The 21,353-nt window shown below is 33.5% G+C and overlaps 8 protein-coding genes across 8 annotated transcripts; 5 read left to right on the top strand and 3 right to left on the bottom strand.

Annotated features, from left to right (window-relative positions):
* Nucleotides 1-62: 62 nt before the first annotated feature.
* cand_010490 (uncharacterized protein) lies at nt 63-1,031 on the top strand (the record flags this gene model as incomplete). Its single annotated transcript, XM_067211288.1, has 1 exon — nt 63-1,031. One exon carries the CDS (start codon nt 63-65, stop codon nt 1,029-1,031), a length of 969 nt encoding a protein of 322 aa, XP_067068137.1.
* A 344-nt stretch (nt 1,032-1,375) lies between these two features.
* Nucleotides 1,376-1,939, bottom strand: cand_010500 (60s ribosomal protein L18; the record flags this gene model as incomplete). Its single annotated transcript, XM_067211289.1, has 1 exon — nt 1,376-1,939. One exon carries the CDS (start codon nt 1,937-1,939, stop codon nt 1,376-1,378), a length of 564 nt encoding a protein of 187 aa, XP_067068138.1.
* A 358-nt stretch (nt 1,940-2,297) lies between these two features.
* On the bottom strand, nt 2,298-6,383 carry cand_010510 (uncharacterized protein; the record flags this gene model as incomplete). The annotated part of the gene is made up of 1 exon (XM_067211290.1): nt 2,298-6,383. The coding sequence occupies one exon, from the start codon at nt 6,381-6,383 to the stop codon at nt 2,298-2,300; it is 4,086 nt and encodes a 1,361-aa protein (XP_067068139.1).
* A 1,708-nt stretch (nt 6,384-8,091) lies between these two features.
* On the top strand, nt 8,092-11,037 carry cand_010520 (uncharacterized protein; the record flags this gene model as incomplete). The annotated part of the gene is made up of 1 exon (XM_067211291.1): nt 8,092-11,037. The coding sequence occupies one exon, from the start codon at nt 8,092-8,094 to the stop codon at nt 11,035-11,037; it is 2,946 nt and encodes a 981-aa protein (XP_067068140.1).
* Nucleotides 11,038-11,467: 430 nt separating this feature from the next.
* cand_010530 (uncharacterized protein) lies at nt 11,468-14,627 on the top strand (the record flags this gene model as incomplete). The annotated part of the gene is made up of 9 exons (XM_067211292.1): nt 11,468-11,555; nt 11,678-11,992; nt 12,061-12,673; nt 12,752-12,822; nt 12,918-13,052; nt 13,116-13,238; nt 13,326-13,425; nt 13,483-13,601; nt 13,696-14,627. The coding sequence occupies 9 exons, from the start codon at nt 11,468-11,470 to the stop codon at nt 14,625-14,627; spliced, it is 2,496 nt and encodes an 831-aa protein (XP_067068141.1).
* Nucleotides 14,628-14,669: 42 nt separating this feature from the next.
* On the bottom strand, nt 14,670-16,442 carry cand_010540 (uncharacterized protein; the record flags this gene model as incomplete). The annotated part of the gene is made up of 1 exon (XM_067211293.1): nt 14,670-16,442. The coding sequence occupies one exon, from the start codon at nt 16,440-16,442 to the stop codon at nt 14,670-14,672; it is 1,773 nt and encodes a 590-aa protein (XP_067068142.1).
* Nucleotides 16,443-17,064: 622 nt separating this feature from the next.
* Nucleotides 17,065-20,169, top strand: cand_010550 (HSA family protein; the record flags this gene model as incomplete). The annotated part of the gene is made up of 1 exon (XM_067211294.1): nt 17,065-20,169. The coding sequence occupies one exon, from the start codon at nt 17,065-17,067 to the stop codon at nt 20,167-20,169; it is 3,105 nt and encodes a 1,034-aa protein (XP_067068143.1).
* A 276-nt stretch (nt 20,170-20,445) lies between these two features.
* Nucleotides 20,446-21,276, top strand: cand_010560 (uncharacterized protein; the record flags this gene model as incomplete). The annotated part of the gene is made up of 1 exon (XM_067211295.1): nt 20,446-21,276. The coding sequence occupies one exon, from the start codon at nt 20,446-20,448 to the stop codon at nt 21,274-21,276; it is 831 nt and encodes a 276-aa protein (XP_067068144.1).
* Between the last annotated feature and the right edge of the window lie 77 nt (nt 21,277-21,353).

Here is a 21,353-nt window from a genome sequence, read left to right as displayed (position 1 = left end):
CTGGTAAATTTCTAAGGTGATGCTCAATGGAAGATCTCAGCTTTTGAAATAGTGCTTATATAATGTCACTTTTTAATAATATAGGTACCGGATCAAGTGGTTTGTTTGGAAACAGTGGAAATTTAAATATAAATACAGGGATAACTCAGGGATTGGGCATTGGGGACACAACTGTATCACCTTTGGGAACCTCATCTCTAGGGTCTCAAACAAACATAAATAATAGTAATATTAATCAGATACCTTCCTTGAATACTCTTCCTGTGCAACAGAGACAAGAATTAGAGCGTTTTGAGAAACGTAAAATATCTCTTCAGGATGGTACAAGCCTAATGAACCCAAATATGATAGCCCTAACTTATCAACTAGATAGTAAAGCAACTGAGAAGCAACAGGAAGTTGATAATTACATCTATTATAATATGAATGATGAACAAATTATTAAAGAGTTAAATATAACTAAAGAACGAAATCCAGATCCTAATAAATGCTATACACTACCTCTCAAAGGATTTGGTGAACTAGTCATGCGTGAACAACAACAAAGAAATGAGTTAGAAAATTTGCTTAACGACATGAAGGCAGTCAAAGAAGAAAATTTAAAACTTTTAGAAATGTTAAATAATAAGACTTTGATACGTATTGAAGAATGTAAGAAGAGACATCAACATATAATTCATCAATTAGTTCATATTTCATGTATGTTGGAGGAGTATGGTGAGAAACATAATTTAGCTCAGATTAATCATCACTTAGATAATCAATTGAATCAAACATTACATAGGATTCAAGAAAATCAAATGAGGTTAGGAGTATGGCAAAGCATTATGAATCAGATTAACACAGATATAAAGTGTATTGAAGATACATTACAAGATGATAATCAAGCCTCTAATAATAGCCTATATGAATCAATTGATTTAGAAACCATTTTAGAGACTTTAGATAATCAACAGTCGCTATTAGAGAATTTAGACAAAGTATTAAGGCAGGATGTCCACGCCATAACCCAATTGACCTCAAGAGCTTGATATAAAGGAACGTTGAAATAATGGTTTTTAATAGGAGACTCCATATATATATATATATATATATAGTTAGTAATTAGATATACCTTAAGCCTTCAAAGACTTATAATTAGGGTAAAGAGTCCAGATAAAATTGTACACAACTCTAGCATGTAAATGTAATTCTAGAAGTAAACAGATACTAGTATTTATTATTAAATCAAGTGTACTTATGTGTTAGTTATAGATTATTTAAATAAAGAGTCTTATTTATACAAAGGAACTCGACTAATTGGAGTTATAAAAGTATTGTAAAACTCCTAGGTACTTCATATTATCCTTGATAGTATCCATAAACTAATTTAAATTTAAGCTTTGTATGCTCTAGATGCTCTTCTACCTCTAGCTTTCTCAAACTTACGACCTTTAGAGTGTACACGTGGTCTACTCGTGCTTTTAGGTAGGCCTGGAGCTCTTCCAAAGAACTTTTCTTGCTTTCTTGCCTTTGTAGAACCACGTAGTAGAATTACATTTGATCCTGTTGGAGCACGTAAAACTAACTGGTCAAAAGTCAGGCACTCACCACCATACTTTTCAATGTGTCTTCTTGCATTTTCAGTAAATCTCAGAGCACAGACTGACATTTTAGGTAACTTTAGTACTCTAACATCATCGGTAACTGTGCCTACTACAACTGCAATCTTCCCCTCTTTGCCATGCATCAAAGATAGTAGACGAGATACAGAAATTGGTGCCTGAAATCTCCTGGCCATCATTAAACGTCGCAATACTGTTGAGTTAAATGCAGAATCTGTACGGCGTGCCAAGAATCTATATAATTTAACTAATAATGCACGATAAGGATTTGTTGAATGAGACTTCTTAGACTGAGTCTTCTTAATACGGCCACCAGCCTTCAAATCAATACCCATTCTCGAATTATTTACAAGAAAATTCTATTCCTTAGTAAGATTTATCTCTGCTTGATACGAGAGTAGAATTTAGTTTTGGCAGATACTTCGTCTCTTGTTATTGAGACGCCAAAATTTTAGCGCGCCTTTATGTATTATATCACTAGAATGAGACAACCTAGTAAAAAGTGGACATAATTAAAGCTAAGAAGCGGGCATCATGTAAAGAGTTTATCATAGGAGAAATTTAGAGATTTAATATCAAGTTTACTTTTATTAAGTAATTTATTCTATGCAAGAATATGTATATATATTATTAGGATCTCACTCATAATAATTCTATCTTCTATTATAGTATTACCTTTATGTTCTAAAACTATTATTTTTGAAGTGCATCAGATAGTCTACGTTCCAACTTCTTAGCAATGAACTTCATTTGATTATCAAGGAATTGCTTCCATGATGAAGCATCATCTTCTCTTTTCGCTTGGGACATTATCTCAGAGTCCCATTGTTGCATACCCTTTTTCCATCGTCTTAAGCTTTGAAGTTCGCTTTCGAGGAGTTTTCTTGCGCTTTCTCTATTGTTGAGTGAAGCTGAACTTGAGGCAGAGCCACTAGATGGGCGGATATGGTTTGAATGCCTGTAAAGCACATTATTTGCCTGGTTTGAAACTCTAACTGCATTATTGTTATTATTCCCAATAAAGGGGTAATATGAACTATGGTCATTTAGCTGAGAATTTTGAAAAGGATGCTGATGTAAACTACTTCCCAGTATACTATTTAAAGCTGCTGATGACTGATTTACTAAATTGTCATTGTATATACTGTTATCATCGCAATGACCAATTTGAAAATTTAGTGACCCACCTGAATTATGATTTACTAGACTATTATTTTGTCCATTTCTCTGCATAGAGTCAATTTGTTTAGACTGGGACTCATTAATGCTGCAATTACTACTATATATTGATGAACTATTAACCCCTTGTGAAGATGAAATTAAGGGACCATTATTATCCACATTAATATTTGTAAGTACATTGGAGTTGCGTGTCGATACTCCTAGCATATTACTATCGCTGCTTAAATCTACTTTGGATAAATTGTCAGTAAGAGTAGGAACGACACTTAAAGTATTTGATGTCTTCTTAAGCTCACTAATATCATTTTTTATATCCGTTAGTAGTGGCATTAATAACAGTGGAGAATCTGGGTATAGTAGAGGAGATGTAGTAGGAATAGATGCTTGAACAACCATTGGAACAGTAGTACATGGTGTTGTAGGAATTGGAGTTGCTATTGGTACTTGTGCTACTGATGCTACCTGTTGATTTGTAACCTGTGTTACAGTTGATAGTTGATTTGATGGAACTTGCGCTATTACTGCAGGGGTTGGTTGTGAACCTGGTAAGATTTGTGCTGCTAATTGAGAAGCTTGTCCATTAGCTGTTGAGTGTGCAGATGCCGATAAATTGACATCTAATGAATTACATAATTCAATGCTATCAGTTTCAACACTCTCATCTTTCTTATATTCACCTCTATTAGAGTTTAAATACCTCCCATTTTTGTCACTAAGATTCTCGAGCTCCTTTAGCAAAGATTCTTCACGATCCTCTATAGTTTGGAGCTTCTCATAAAATCTTTGCATCGTTTTTTCCAATGTTTCTACAAAGTTATTACTAGTATTTTCATCCTTATTCTCATCTACATAGACTTTACCATTATAACTCCTATTTCCTACTTTTTTCTTATTTCCTAGAGAAACAGCAATGTCATTTTCCTCCTTTATACCAGCTGTTACAGCCACATCATTTACTATTTTTGCTGTATTGCTAGTTTCCTTCATACAAGTACTTATATCATTGATTTGTTTATGTAGATGCAGTACAGTATATAGAAGATCCTCCTTTTGTTTCATTTCCTCCTGTACTTGCTGTTTGAGAGAATCATATGTCTTCCGTATTTGTCTTTCATTCTCAATTTTTTCACCTTCAAGATGCTGAATAAATTGTTTTAGTTCTTCAATTTCTTCCCTGTTTTTATGAAACTGAAAATACTGTTCTTCTATTTCCTTCTCTCTTAGTTTAATAGTAGCTTCCATTTCAAACAGTTCATGTTCCAACTTCTTTATCTGCGATTCTTTGTCGTATATTAGTTTTTCTTTCTCCTTTATCTTGGAGATTTCATCAGTTATAGATTTTCTTTCTAGTAGTACTTGCTTCTGTTTTTCATTAAGTTGCAGTTCATGATTTCTAAGATCCACTTCCTTTTCTAACAAAATTTTTTCTTTCTGAGATAAAGTAGATTCACATTCTTTACAATGTGCCAATCTATTTGTTAGAACTAGTTCCTCTTCTGCCAAAGTGGCCTCTTTTATCTTAAGCTTATTCTCTTGTTCATTAAGTTCAAGCTCCTTTTTGCTGAAGCTAGTTTCTTTATCAGTTAAAAATATCTCCTTATTATTTATACTCATCTCTTTGTTCTTCAACATAATGTCTCTAGTGTTTAGTGACGCCTCTCTTTCACTAAGCTTTATTTCCCTATTCCCTATCAAAACTTCCTGTTCATTAAGTACACCTTTCCTATCAGCAATATTCACTTCCATACATCTTAAGCTATCCTCCTTTTCTAGTAAATTCTTTTCTTTACTATTCAAAGATGCCTCCCTAGTATAGATTATTTGCTCTCTATTTGCTAATGCAATTTCTTTTTCAATAAGGGACTGTTTCTCTTGATTATTCAAAGATATTTCGTGATTATCTAATAATGCCTGACGTTCATCTAATTCATGCTCCCGTATTGTTATATTCTTTTGCCTTCTATCAAGTTCATGCCAAAAGCTCTCAAATTCCCTTTGTCTACTTTCAAGCTCACGTATGTACTCATCAAACTCCTGCTGTCGGATATTTAATTCATTTTTTTGAGAGTCTACTAGTATCTTCAACTTTTCAATCTGCTCTTCTTTCTGAGTCAAGTGTTTATATCTTTCATCAATTACTTTTTTCTCTTTATCAATAGCTTGTTGGCGACCTTGAAGCAAAGATTGGAAATCTTCTAGTTGACTTTTCTGAGATTCATATTCAGCTTCTAGTTCTGCTTTACGTATCTTATAATCCTCTTCATATTTAGAATTATTTACAGATTCCTCACTCTGCAATCGTCTATTAGCCTCTAATTCATCTCTAAGCTTATTCAAGTTATCTTCTCTATAGCTTAGGTCCTTTACTTGTTCATTAATTTGCAGTTGACGAGCTTCTACTTCATCACGTAGAGTTAATAGTTCCATTCTGCATTCGTCTAATTCTCGTTGACGAGTTTCCAAATGATGTTCAAGTTTATCTAGTTCAAATTTTTGTGTTTCAAAATTTATACTTTGCAATTGCTGAGCTTTTTCGCGAGACTTCAATTCCTCATCAAGTCTAATAGCTTCTCTTTCTCTTATTTCAAGTTCGGTATTACGCTCCCTCAAAACTAGTCTCTCACCTTCAATATCTTTTTCAGTTTGTAAAACTTGCGATAGTTTCATATCTAATTCATTTGATCTTTCATTAAGTAGTAACTCCTGTGATTGTAACTTTTTTTCTAGTTGACTGAGAGCTACTTCCTTACCTTCCAAGTATCCTTCTTTAGTAGCAATGATAACTTCTTTTTCATGTAAAGAAATTTCTCTATCGTTATTTAGGTTATTTGAATTCTCCAAAGTTTCAGCCTTTGTACGCCACATTATAATATCGCTTTCCTTAGATTTAAGAATTTCCACGAATTCAGCCATAGAAGAACAGTTATAAGTTTTCAGATCCATCTCGATACTCTCCAACTTTTTTGCAAGTTCATTATATTGGGTAATTATAGACTCATTCTCCATTTCTTCAATGTCCAACTTCTCAGTTAAGTCCTGAAGTTTCGACTGAAATTCAAAGGTCATATTTTTCAATTCCTGATCTAGTCTTTGATTATCCTGTTTATATGATTCAGCAATACTGCTCTCCATTTCTAACTTTTCTTCCAGCTGTTTTACTTCATTTTCCAGTGCTTCCATGCGAGGGTCTAATTCCTGATTTCTCTCCAGTGCATCAATCTTATCCAATGCCTCCTTATAAAGATGCCAATATTTCTCCCCTTCATCATTAAACTCATTATTACGCTCATTCATTGCATTCTCGAGTTTATCAAGCTCAGATTTCATGTGATTATTGCGCTCTCTCTCTAAGCTCAGTTCGCTCTGCAGTATTCTATTATCACGTTCAACTCTAGCTAGTTCCTCGCGACTCTTATGATACATAGAACGCTCAGTTCCAACTTGTCTCTGAAGATCTTCCATAGCATCTCTAATAAGTATCATAAATCTCGCATTGTCAGGATCATTCTCATCCAAAATACCAGCTGTGGAGACGCATTTTTGAGTAATATCTGATATTACAGTATCCCCCTCACTCAAATTTCTTTCTATCTGCATTGAAGAAAAACCCCTTAAACCATCAATATAAACCTTTCTAGGTTGTTTTGCCTACTTTCTTTTCTTTTTTTTAGTTTCTCAATAATATTGAAAACACCCCACATGCTCATCATTGCCTCCATACCGGAATTTTTGTAATTACTCCCGCTCTATAATTAAAAAAAAAAATTAATGCATGCACTCAACCTTTTGGCGCCATAAATATGAAGCACTTATCAAAATAAATAAGGGTAACATAAACCATTCCAAACCTACATACAAATTAAATTTAAGATAAAACGAATAATAAAACATCTATACAGGGGTGTGCTCTCAAACTCCTAAGGCTACTAGTAAGAACTCTATATTAGATTGTGTAGAGTCGTAAGGAAGATTGAGCTCACTTGTCATAATGTGAAGTTATAGTATTGCCTTCATTAGACAAAGTATTTAGAAAGTGTGTTAAACCAGCTCATTCAATTTAAGAGAAGTTACTCACTAGATACCACACATCTTAGTAGTCTGCTCAGTAAGACATGCCTATTTACAATGTGCAATAACAACTAAAGTGTCAGCACAGACACCCTAAGTTGTGCTCAGACAACAACGTAATAAAGATACGTTAGAAAGAGTTTTAATTAGACAAAAGCTGTCCTTTCAAACATTTGTCAAGTTAGACGTTACGTCTTGTAGAAGTTTGCACCAATACAGGACGTTACGATGACGTCGTCCTAAAGAGACAGAGACAAAATGAATTTCGTTCTAATTCTTCTAGCTCCAATACTAAACCATCACAAGATACAAACTTCAAAAATCTCCAGCAATTTTTGAATTCCTTAGTTAGTCTTGCTCTTTCTTTATGTATAAAAGGAGCAAACATATCTGAGGTATGTCAAACATACTTGGACAACTCGCGCTACTTTCTATACTAGCGCTATTGAAGAACTTTACACCTAAGTAACTATGATGCATTTCAGGCTAAAAGAAGGCAAACTCTAAGATTCAGATAATACTTAGTGTCATCTTGCATAAAGTTCTCTAGTACCGATGTCTGTGCTTACTACATATAGAATGACTACAACTTCAAAAGATTCAATAGCAAGACATACTCAGTGATACAAGGCACTTCCACTAATTTCTAAAAATTATGCGGCTGTCACTAGAGTTAATGGCTCTACTTTTTTTTTCTATGATTTCTATAATACTTAGTACGAATGGTCAGTTTTTCTAGAGGACTCTACGCGCTAACCTTCCATTGGAGTAATTCAGGGTCCTATCCACATATCTGGCGCCAACCATACATAGTTTGATACGTTCTGTCTCCACTTACCACGCGCTTGCGCCATGTACACCTCAAGATAAACGAATTTTTAGGCACCAAGGAAAGTGGAATTTTGGGAAATAGTCCATTTACTAGAATAATTCAACTAGCTGTCTTATAACTATTAGTGTATATAATTACTCTGGAAAGTTGGTTTTATATAATAAATTTTGTGCGATTTTCGTCTTGGTTTTTTATTTATAAATAATTTACAAGGACTTAGGTTCTTTTGTGGCGTACAGAACTAGGGATTAGTGGTTTCTAACAAGAGTATTTGGCTTTGATATAGTATAATATACTACTAATTTTTTGTGAGCTTGATCTTTTCCATGGAATAAGTTGGTCTTTATAATTTGAATTTGAATACTTTAGAGGACTAATTTTTGAAGAATTTGGTTGGGAACCCAAATGAGTAGTGGTAATAATATGATCCCTGCAATGAGTATGTATGGTCGTGATTTAGATCATCATCATCACCATAATTCATATAATCAACTACCTCCATCTGTAAATCCAAATAATTCCAACATGCTGTCGGGTTACCCTATCATGTATCCTAACCATCAACATAATCACCCGGCTGGAGACTTATTAACACTCCAGATGCAACTACAAAGTAATGCATCTAATAATGAGAATGATAGTACACTAGCAGCTCTTCAGAGGAATTGGATAGCTTTACAACAAAATCATCATGGTCACTCATCCATGCATCACCCTTCTCCAATGGGACTCCAGGGAGATGAAATGAGTTATATGAGGAATTTGCTACCAATCAATGGTAGTAATTCGTCTCCATCTCCATTACATTCTAATCAGCCATCTTTAATGGATACTTTAAAATTAGGTAGTACTATAGGCTCACAATCACTTCCACATCATCATGGTAACAGCATGCAGCCAAGTATATTAGATAATGGTAATGGAAATATTTCTACATCTCCAAGTGGAAGATTACAAATATCAATGAATTCTTCTAACAATGTATTAGGCATTGGTATGGGTAATATGAATAACCTTAGTGGAGTAAATGTAGATATAGTTCCAGGTAGTGGGATGATTTGTATGAATAACAATAACCCAACGAATGTAGGGAATAGTATTAATAATAATATGGAGTGGCAAGGAGGTATTCCAATCAGAAATATACCCGATCTTATGACTATGCTAGATTTATCTGATATACCACCGCATGTGCAGATTCCCAAATATTATGAGGGTATTAAGATCTCATTAGGTGAAGCTGGGAGAGAAATATTGCGTTGCTATATAAATCAACGGGGTATTCGTGGTAAATTTATGAGTTCGAGTAATCTCCAACAGCTGTTAAGAGTAGCTCATCAATGTGGATTGTGGAATGCTGCAGTACGTCTACATTTAGAATTTATTGGAGAAATACCAATGACAGCTAGTCATGCTGAAATGAGAAAATATAAAAGTTTACAAACTAAAAGAAGACTATCTAAAAGAATTTCTGTTTTATCAAAATTTGGTGCACCAGTAGTACGCAGAGCTGATGGTGAAGAAACTATCGAATATAGAGATGGTATGAAGCTATCTCTTGGAGTTGATGGCCGTAAGTTGCTGTTGAAAAGAATCAGGGAAGCAAGAAGTTCCAGGGAAAGTGAAATTAATAGTTTGTTCTCAAAATACGGATTAAAATATAGTCAATTAAGAAATGCAACTATTCATGAATTATGCCGTATGGCTTATGTATGTGGACTATGGGAAGAAGCTGTTAAACTACACTTTCAGCATATAAGGAAAAAGGCACATGAAACCTCTTCAAATCATGTTGAGTCTGGTAGTGATGATGATAGTGACTTAGACATGAACAAAGATAGAGATGATGTAATACCTAATAGTTTTTTGCAACAAATCCACTCACCAAATATAGATCTTTTGAATAGTGGGAATTCAAATATTGCGACTTCTGGACTGCACTCTTCAATACATGGTCATCCACCTATGCATTCTCATCCAAGTCATTTGCAACATCCACATAATGTTCCTGTACACAACATATCTAATCATCATAATCATACTATTCATCCGTCTTTATCTCGTCCACTACCTATTTCAACTTCTGATCATCTCAACTTTGATGACTATAGAAATTATATTTTGGATACTGATGGTAGTAGTAGCAATGGTAATAGTATAAACACCTCTAATATAAATTCTGGTAATAATCTTAATATAAGTATTAATGAAATTAAGAATAGTCTTAAAAGTGTCAATCCAAATGATAATAATAATAAAAATAATAGCATGATAAATATTAGGACAACTGGAGCACTGGGTACTGGTATAGGTAGTAATAGTATAGATAATATATATGACCCGATAAATTCATCGCACAGTGATTTTGATGATTATTCATTATTATCGGCCTCATTACGTAAGAGAAGTGGAGATTTGAAAACCGATACAATGGAAAATAAGAATGGGATAACTACTGCATCTAATATAAATATATATAGTAATAATAGAAGTGATAATCGAGACAATAATATTAAAAGTAATAGTAAGGATATACATATTCATACAAGTAGTGGTCAAAGTAGTCCTATTGATAATATTAATAATAGTAGTCTTTCTGTAACTTTTGGTGCAACAAGTCATCCAAATAATCTTAGTGATTCTAATTCTAATATTAATCATCCAAATACCTCGTCATTTTTAATGGACACATTGACAGGTATTCTTGGAGATGAAGTAATTAGTAGCAATATGAATGACAAAATTCTTCATATAAATAGTGATAACAATTCTTGTATACCTTCATCTAACTTATCAAGTACAATTAAATCAAATAGTGATGGCTTAAATATTGTTAGTAATAATATTAGTAAGAATATGCCACAATTATCTGCTGTGGCAGTTGTAGCGGCGGCGAAGGCAGCAACAGCTCAAGCAGTCTCAAAATATTCAATACAATGTAATGATAACAATCGACATGAACCCTTTGGAGTTTTGGGCCATTTATCTACAACCCATGAAAGTACAGATATTCCTAATTCAAGTCTATTCCTAATAAGTAGTCATACTCATTCTAATAGTTATTCATCGTCTTCAACATCTGCATCTCCAATTGACCAAGATATCAATATTAACATGAATCATAGGAGAGATGATGCAATAAATACAACAAATAACAAAAGTGACAATTCTAAAGTAAATAATAAGATATATTATCAATCTGAAAGCCTTCATCACCTACATAATATTGATAGTACTAAAAATAATGATGTACCCAATATATCAAATAATATGGATAGTGGACCAATAATTGTTTCTAGAGGTTTGACTAGCCAATCAACAACTGATACTAGTATAGAGTCTGGGAATTAATACCTAGAAAGATAGAATAAGAGGATTTAGTCAAATAGTTTATCTGAAGAAGTCTTTTGTTATTTGGAGATAATAGTAAGATTTTGATTGAATATAAATTCTATCCTATTCATATATATATATATATAGTCATCTATTATCACTAATTTATTAATAATCTTTTTATAAGGGGATAGTTTAATTACTGAAGTATATATGCAGTTACTTGTTATTCAATACCATTATTTCCAATGTTTCTTATTGTTACTTAATGGCTTTTTATATTTGATATATTTAATTTGCACGTTTTAGATAATTTGTGACGTCAGCGGGATTAGGGCAATTAGATCATTGTACATTAGCTGCTATCTCGACACCGAGAAATTTAGATTACATGTAGAATCTCTCTACTTAGAATTTTTCTTTTTTTACTCTTGTAAAGTATTAATACATGAGATTTCTCATTAAGAAATTCACTGTATATTTGTCTGTAATTTGCCTTTGTCTTTGGCTAAGTATATCTGGTCTTCTCATTCAAGGTATGTCCCGTGGTTACAATTTATCACAGAACTGAATGATATCAGAATTACGAGTAAAATTAGCTATGTAGATTGTGGTTTTAAAATTTGTTTTTTTTATATTGATTTTTAATTGTTTTCAGATGTCACTGGATTAGCTCCAACGGAGGGATATAATGAGTTAGTTGGTACTATTCCAATCCGTAGGTTAGGACACCACCATGGTAAACCAGTTCTGAGTGCAGCTGTACATAGTCCACCACCACAAGGTGTAGCAAGACAGTATCTAGTACCAGTACCAATATATTCCCAAGAACCAGAAAACCTTGGAGATGCACAGACTGAAACTACTATTGAGCAAACAATTATTGACACTAGCAAACCAAAATATGTGAAACGTGATATTATTATAACTACAGAACCATTTTATACATGCCCAAACGGGTTCAATTTTGAAGGTAAGTTTAGTCTTTTTCCAAAAGTTTTGTACTTTTTATAACTTAATTTTATACCCTTGTATATAAAGTTCCTTCAAATGATGGCACATCAACAAATCCACAACAAAAGTGTTTTAGAATAGAAGTTACTGAATTTGTTCTTGGTTGCCCAAATGGTTGGGCATTTACTGGAGTTAAATGCAGCGGAATTTTGACATCTGATGCGCAGCAAGCTTGTGATGAAGGTTTCGATATTCTTATTAGTGATGAAAATATTCAATGTATTCAGAAATTGTCTGCACCAAAAATGGTTTCATGTCTTGAGAATTACTTACTAATAAATAATGAATGTGCATTACCATTACATTCTCCTCCCGATTTCATATGCCCTGAGGGCTTCATACCCCTTTCAAATGGACAATGTCAAAAAGATATTAAATTTCCAGCAACATTAGAATGTCCAACAGGTTATTTGCTAATCAATGGTAAATGTGAACGAAGAATTGATACTTCAATACTGCAGATACAGCGAAGTTGTCCATTAGGCTTTAATATTGATGCAGCAGGGCACTGTATTAAACAAGTTAGTGTAAATGCAAAGATGGTGTGTCCTGAAGGATTCAATAAAGTACCTCAATCTAGTAATACTGTTGACTGTGTTAAGTTTACAATTGTTCCAGCAACTGCAAAATGTCTCCATGGGTAAGTAGTTTGTATAATTATTCATTTAACTTATGTATTTAACCATTTGAAATATAACAATTCAAATTTTAATATTAGATATGAGTCTGATGGAAAACAATGCATTAGAAAATCAAGCATGAATCCTGAAATAACATGTGAAAACTTGGGTAAGTTTACTTTTTTATTAAATTGTTCAATGAAAGTTTTATTTCTATTTGTAATAATTTATTATTTATATTTAATTACCATTTTCTATTTTTAGATTTCAAATTAGATGAATATGGGGAGTGTATAAATCATACAACAATTCCTGCAAAAGTGGAATGTCCAAAGAAAAAAGATTATGTATACAATCAGCAAACAGGTCTATGTCATCTAAGCAGTAATCACCATCTTCGTAAGTTTACTTAGCTATTACAAATTATAAAAGTTACTTTTTTTTATATTCTTTAAAATATAGAGAGTAAACATGATAAGACAGCTCCTCCAATTATACTATGCCCTCCAGGTGGTATACTACAAAATAATGAAAAATGCCTTCTGGTAAATAAGATGAAACCAAAAATTCATTGCAAAGATAATGGTAAGCCTTTGATATTGCAAGATAATTAGCAATTATTACTTATACTTTATTTTCATTGAAATAAATAACTTGAATTTCTACATTTAGGTTGGATTTATGATCTTAACTCTAAAAAGTGTATATATGAAGAGTATTCATCAATACAATATGATTGCCCATTCAATTCACAGCCAATTTCCAATGAAAAGTAAGTTTATATAAGTGTATTAACAATTTATTATTTATTAACCCTATAAAATTATAGATGTAAAGTAATGGAAACCGAGAGATTGGTTATTGAATGTCCACCTGAATTTATCTATGACGGACAAAAACTTTGTGTTAAGAAAGTGGAAGCCGACCCTCAAATTAAATGCCCAGACGGTGAGTTATATTTCTTATTAAACAAAGGACATATTATCATTATTTTAACTGTTCCTCCTAATAATATCTATAACTGCGATTTACTTATTTTTAGGATTGTCTGTAACTCCCCAGGGAACATGTCTTAAGATAGAAATAATCAGTCCCAAACTAATTTGTCCCTCAGGTTTAAAACCATTACAATCGTTAAGTGACCAAATACCTATGTGTACAGGCAAAGAATTAGTACCAAAACAAGAAACTTGTCCTAAAAATTATGAACTTGTAACAGCTTCAGATACTGGTCAAAGAAGATGCAGAACATATACAAAGACTGAACCAATCATTTCTTGTGCAGATGGATTTATTGAAGATGGATATGGATGTAGTAAAACTCTATCTACTGTACCACGACTTTTATGCCCTGAAGATTTTGTACTCCAGTATTCAAGATGTATTCAGCATATCGAAGATATGCCAAATAAAATGTGTCCTGCTGGATTTGAGCTTGAAGAAGATCAATGCAAACAAATTGTTTACACCAAGCCATTACCAAATTGCCCTGATGGCTATAATTATGACAATATCGTTAAGAGATGTTTTAAAGTTGACATGCAATATGACTTTTCATCAATAGAAACCACAATATATCAACAGAATTACACCAGTACAAGGAACAAGACTTCCTCAACCCAACCATCTTTACCAGAACCTCTTCCAAACTCAGATGATCCATCAAAATTACCTCCTTCATCACCTCAATCACAACCACCTCCTGTACAAGTACCTTCACAAGGGATGTATGTAAGAGCACCACCTCCATATCCTCAATCTAATACGTTATATCCACCACCTATACAATATCCAAGACAGTATCCACCTCCATCACAGATAGCAGGATATCCAGGACCAAATATACAATTCTCTGGTAGAAGTGCTGGTTATGGATACCCATTTCCTGGATTCCAGCAGTATGCACCTACCCCTGGATATTCTTCTGGTAGTTATCCAGTGTACATGAGAACTCTCAAAGAGGACGAGTTGTAATTTTTTAGTACTTTATTAAATTTGTATGTCCCTCTATCTTTTTTAGCACACAACATTGCAACAGAGAGGCATGAACTCAGCAGCTTTCCCACGTAACCTTCTCTGCTCTGATTCAGACAACTTTTGAATACCACTTATTCCTTCCTGAGGAATTGAACCTGGTACAAATATTATATCAGTCCCCGTACTAACATATGCAGCACAAGAAGCTGATGATAGAGTACAAGTTGGCTCATCATGCCACCTACATTGTGAAATGCTATGGGATAATATAATTAGTGATGAGAGATTTGCCCATTCTCTTAATTCTTCACATGTAGTAACAGATGGAATATTGAATTTAGTAGGAGGAGAGCAACTTAGTATGCTGTTCAATAATTCTTGCGTTTCAGGATTTCCAGTCTGTACTTCGGGCCTTGTCTCATTTTTTAAATTAGAACTTGGAAAAGTTACAACATTAAATGTTTCTGATGTAGAAGTCGTTGTTACAACTACCTGTATATCTGATTCACTGCCACTTGAAGACATAGAAGCTTCAGTAGTATTGGTGAAACTTTTTATAGGTGTGTTAGACTCCTGATTTGTACTTGGGACAGGCACAGAATTTGTGAATTCAGTTCCTGAATATGTCTCACTTATTACCGGAGGTGCTGAAGTAGTTGAAGTAGTTATCTGAATTTCGTTTTCACTAGAATTTTGAATACTAGAATTTATTTGTTGTGAGTCTGTTTGAGGAGAATTCATATTAAGTGTTGATTGAGATATTTCTGAATTCTGTACTTCCTTTATTATAGCTGTAGAATTTTCAGATCCAGATAGTGTTGGATTTGGTTCAGTTATCTGTGTCTCTGGATTTACTATAATCCCATCTGGATGAGTAACTGTTGTCACTACCGAATTATTTGCAATTGGAATATCTTGACTTCCAGATTGCCCAGGTAAAATAGGTACAATTGTATCAGAGTAATTGTTAGAATTAGGTGAAGGAGTTGAAATCTGACTTGAATTGCTAACATTTCCTATGTTTGTTAATTCAAAGTTTTGCTGATCTCCACAACTGACCGAACAGCACAAGACATTTTGCACTAGTGGTCCTATACTTTGTACTGGCTGTATACCAAACCAAACCTCATGATTCCCATTAATCACATATCCAAGACAATTCTTACTTTCAAATGGTCTACAATTTACATCATAATTAAAAGTACACTTGTTTTCTAAATAGTATGGATTTCCAACATAGGTCAATTTACTATTTACTTCGGGATCTCTTAGTTGACTACAAGATAAATTATCAAGTATTCCCAATTCCTGAGGATTTTGGCATGAACTACTAACTGCCGTAACTTTTTTACTTGTGAACAGATCTGAAATCTCCTCCACTATTTGTTTTGTCTCTGTACTTTGTCCATTTTGACTTTCATCTGCACAGAGTGCTGAACAACAAAGGACTCCTGCAATTTTTGAAGTCGCAACATTTACTGGATGTGGTCCAATATATATTTCGGATTCATTAAAACCAGCAAATCCTAAACATTTGGATGTCAAACCATTATTATACTTATTTTCACTCAAGACTGTACATGTCTTATCTGGTATCCAAGTGCAATTGACAATTTCTTCGCTATTTGTATCTATAATAAATGTGTTAGCTCCTCCATTTCCAATAATACTTCTTATATCAGAGCATGTAACTGATTGAAAATTCTCAGATAGTTCATTAGGTTCATAGCATGTGAGACCAGTTTTTGATTCTCCAAGGTAAATAAAAGAAGTAGTTAAAGTAAATATAGCTAAAGCAGATAAACTTTTCATCATACCTTTAAAAAGAATTGGAAAGAAAGTTATTTTATGATACTCTATAACTATAATTAGTGATGGAACTAGTGGGAGTATAAAAAAAAAAAAAAAAAGCACATGCATGCGAAATTAACACCGGTACTAGAGCACAAAATATCTTCATGCAAAAAAAAAAATTTTAATAATAATGCGCCTTATCAATTAAAAAATTAGTCAAATTTTCAGATTAAGTATTGCCTATGGTTGTTTAAGCTCTTATCTTGTATTATTGACTTTTCTAAGAGGGGGGACAAGACAAGACATTCATATATCGTAGCCAATAGGTACCGGGTTGTCTAATAAAATGATCAATTTAAGTGGCGGTAACAATTAGTAGACAGATGCCTAAATTAGGTGTTGACCCACAACGTTTAGAAGAGACTTTAAAATTAGGAGACAAAGAGTTAAGTAAAGTGAAACAAATTTAGCTGAAAGTCTTCAAATAAGGACACTATTAGATCAAGAATCGAAAATTCACTAGTCTCGTTTTTTTTGTGTAGTTGCCGGTCATCGACAAGTTGGTAAAATCGATGGAAATTAATATTTAATGATATATAATTAAAGTTTTATTTAGTGGTTGATGTTGAACAGATTGTATATGGCCGAAAAGGCCCTGTCAATCATCCGGAGTGGGCGTATAGTAGCTTTTCCGGAGCCACAACGCAATGTAAAGAGTCATTGGGATTTTTTGATCCAGGAAATGACATGGATGGCAATTGATTTTTACGAGGAAAGAAGGTGGAAGATACATGCTGCTAGACGTTTAGCTTTAATGGTCCAAAACTATTGGAGGAGAAAGAAGTTAAACTTAGAAAGATATGTATCTTCGAAATGTTGTGCACTTATTCAGTCATTTTGGTTAGGAATCACTGATATTGTTGAACCTTCACTAATCTCACTGGATTTAAAACCGTATATAATGGTATGTCCAATAACAGATAATGAGAGTATTTCAAATGCAGCTAGAAAGAGATTATTAAACTATTGTATGCGTACAATTGAGCAAAGAGTATATGAATACTCAAAGTCCAGTAGTAATGTATGTGCTTGTTCTGATTCTCCGATAAGTATTGATATATCTGAAGGTAACGATCACGAACAATGGGTTATTGATGAGACACTACTGGCACGTATTGATCCTCTAGTTTTCACTAGTAATATAGTACCTGCAGCTTCTCCTCAATCTATCTTTTCTGCCTCTCTACCACAATTTACATCTTTTGAAAAAAACACTGATTTTAGTAAGTTGTTAAATGAGTTGGCAGAGAATCAGAAAAAGAACTTTGATACATGGAGTTATAAACAATTACAAGAAAATTGGGCAGATATAGTTCAGGTATTGTTACAAGGACCTGGAATTGTTCCAAATACATACGAAATACGCCCTCCAAATCCAACTATAGATTTACCAAATTTACAATTAACAGCTAGATCAACATTCCTAGATCCAGATGATATGACACTACTTCTATCATTATTTGTTTCTGCTGTGGATGGACTATCAGCATTTGTTAGTCGTCATATTGCTTCTTCTGCATCGAATATTGTATATCGTCCACCTGCGAACATTAGCTTGGCTGGGACATCATCTCATGACTCTATTGGAAGTGATTATAATATTGATACTAAGAGGAAAAGTAGAAGAAGGAGTGGTTCGAGTATAAAGAAAGCAAATATAATCTCCCCACCTATTCCAATTAATACTGCGATGTCATCTCCATCTATTCTATCAATTAACCCAGTTGATCAGTCAGCATTTGATATATTTACTTATGCAGATATTTGGGAAGAACCTGAAGATGCACTATTAATGTATTTTGTTTCAATATACTCATCAATTCCTTCAGAAATCACATTTACAAATAGAACTTTAGTTTTAACAAATTGGAACCTTATTGCTTTATCTCACAACTTTTTTTTTAGTTCCTTATATGGCAGAATGAAAACTGCAAAGCAGTGCCAGGAAAGATGGAAGCAGTTGCAAAGGGAAGGATTTGATGATGCAAATATTTGCAGTGATAAAATTTCATCTTATGATGTAGCAAATTCACCCAATAAAAAAGGAATACTGAGGTGGTTTAATAATAAACATAAGACATACCATTTAAATACATCACTCTTAACACATATTGAAAATATTGAATCAAATCTTTATAAACACTTTAAAGAAAACAATGGAACTGATGATATTTACAGTGCTTCAAATAATAACAGAAATGATAGGGATTTAGATTTATCAAATACAATTACTCCACATTATACACTAGCTGATTTAATCAATAAAGCTACTAAAGCAGATATTCCTATTTCTCATAATGGTACACAGCCATCAATAAGCATGAACAATGGATCCATTGATGTAAAAGCTAGTAATGAAAATAAATATAATAAACTTGACCAAACTCTAACTAACACTAACACTAACACTAACACTGGAACATCATCTTTTTGTATAACTAAATTTCAACAGGAGCAATTATATTTACTATCAAGTATAGTTAGTAAATTTGGGATTAATATGAAAAAACGTTCATTTCAGAATCAGCAGTTTCAAGATTCATTTCAAATTACCTCATATTTACAGAATATACAACAAAATTATGGTAACAATATATTACAGGATGGTGTTCTTCCACCTCATCCAAGTCATGCAAACTTGGCTAATCACGCAAATCAAGTACTAAATCAATATATAGAGACTTCATTACAATCTACGCCTTCAATTTCTGTCAACAATATGTCAAATGTAACTCCTCTACCAAGTGGAATACCAACGCATTTGTTATCTCCAGGAAACTTGCCACCTGCTACTTGTGTTGAGGAGTACTTGGCACGCTTGCCAGGAATTGATATACAACTGCGCTTAATTGACTTTTCTTTGGATAGATATCGTCAAAGTACAATGGGTGGGAGATATGGTGGCACTGGGATTTTAATGTCTACCTCATCTATTTGCCGTAAACCTCAGCTACCAGAATTTCTTTTACAAAGATCAGTTGGTGTGGGAAACTCTATGACGTGCATACCTGGAGCAAATTCTAATGTGCATCATTCAAATATTACTTCTCAATCAACAGTAAATCAGGGAGAACAAATATCTACACCACAATCATATACACCCCCAATTATATCACCTCAATCAGGTTCTATTATGCTTCCTGGTGGTCAAATTATTAAGGCGAAGAAGAGAGATATTAACAATAAATCTATGGCATCTAACACTATGAAGAGACGCAAGACAAACGTAACTACTGCAGCTATGCATTCTCCTGCTATGATCTCATCAGGGATTTCTAGTTCAGAGGTAATATCTCAATCACATTCAGCAAATTCATCGTCTCAGCTACCCCCAACGGTTATTTCTATGGTGCCCGAAAACGGTGGACAGTCACCTTATGTAAATCAAGATATGATTGCTTCTCAAAGACAAAAACAGAGTATAGTGCCAAATAATGTCAATTCTAGGCAAGTAAATTATGTAAACTATGGGACTGCACCAAGGAATTATGGAGCTGCACCTCCTGGCAGTTACAATAACTTATCAGGTAACTACATGCACTCAAGTCAAACAATTCCTAATAATTTAAATGTTGGGAATCAAAGTTACAGTGGTGATTTTTGGAGTGATTCACAACATGGGCTCTCAAGAATACACCAAAATAGCACCCAGGGGACATCACCTGGCAATAATGCTCCATACTAAGAAAAGGACATCTACACAGTTTTAATATAATTGAAGTAGAGGTCAAATAATAAAAGTCATATACCTCATTATAGTTAGGATATTATCTTAATTTTTCTTTTAATTCTATTAAGTCATAGTAGTCTTTAAAACATGATAAACCATACTTTGGCGCCAAAAATGGTGGGGTGATACTAAATTTCGTGTATCATTAGGGAGAGTCCACTAATAAGAAAATTATCTATTCTGATGTCTGGTTTTTAGTGACGAAGGAAAGTGTTCATTAATACTTAGGGAATGAAGACTCGAAGGTGTTCCTTTTTTCTAAATGAGTTATCAGAGGATACTCATTTGCACCTAGCAGGATGCACTTCTCAAGAGGAAACTATTGACGTGGAGGAATTTTGCAAAGATTGGAGTAATTTCGAATCAGATAAAAATGATAACAATTCTTTAGATGAACCTTTACCTTTGGAATTAGAACGTTTAAGTACTTATATTGCAGTCAATCCAGCAACCCTTGATGACGATGAACTTTGGCCTACAAGTAGTCTGCGTGATTTGTGCATATTTCTCGGTCTGCATGAAAAGGGAAATAGAAAAATGTTACTAGACAGATTACAAGCTTGGAATGAAGCTCCATTATCTGGAGCAGGACATCCAGACTGTTATAATACAAGGTCAGCACGCCTTCATACAATTCCAATGGCCTTTGTTACAGAGAAGAATAAATTTGATGAAAGTGATCTTTATATAACTAATACAGAGAACATGGGAGCAAGTAATTTTGAATCTCCAACTATTAAACGAACTAAAAGTCCTCTATGTACTCCTAATTCTAAATTTCCTCTATTACGCTCTCATGCTGCTGTAGGAACTCCAGATGTAGCAAACAAATCTTCAAAGTTAACTGGTAGAATTAGTTTCTCACCATACAATCACGTTAGAGTATTTGTATCAAATCCAGGTGAGAGAGAATTAAGTATTGATACAGATTTGTTTTTCAGAATTCAACAGAATGACTATAGTTCTTTAGAGGATGAGGAGATGATGCAACATCCCAACAATATGGAAGATATTGTGAGTGTCTTTACGGGGGGGAGTACTTCTGAAATGTTCAGTAAATAAATCAGGTATAAATAAATTAACATTAAATAAAGTGTACTTATTGGAACATAAATGGCTCCTGTAAATGTGGATATCCC

This window comes from Cryptosporidium andersoni (assembly GCF_001865355.1).
Source record: "Cryptosporidium andersoni isolate 30847 chromosome Unknown contig_28, whole genome shotgun sequence".
Lineage (NCBI taxonomy): Eukaryota > Apicomplexa > Conoidasida > Eucoccidiorida > Cryptosporidiidae > Cryptosporidium > Cryptosporidium andersoni.
Note: the sequence above shows the minus strand (reverse complement) of the source record. Positions and strands in the feature narration are given on the sequence as shown.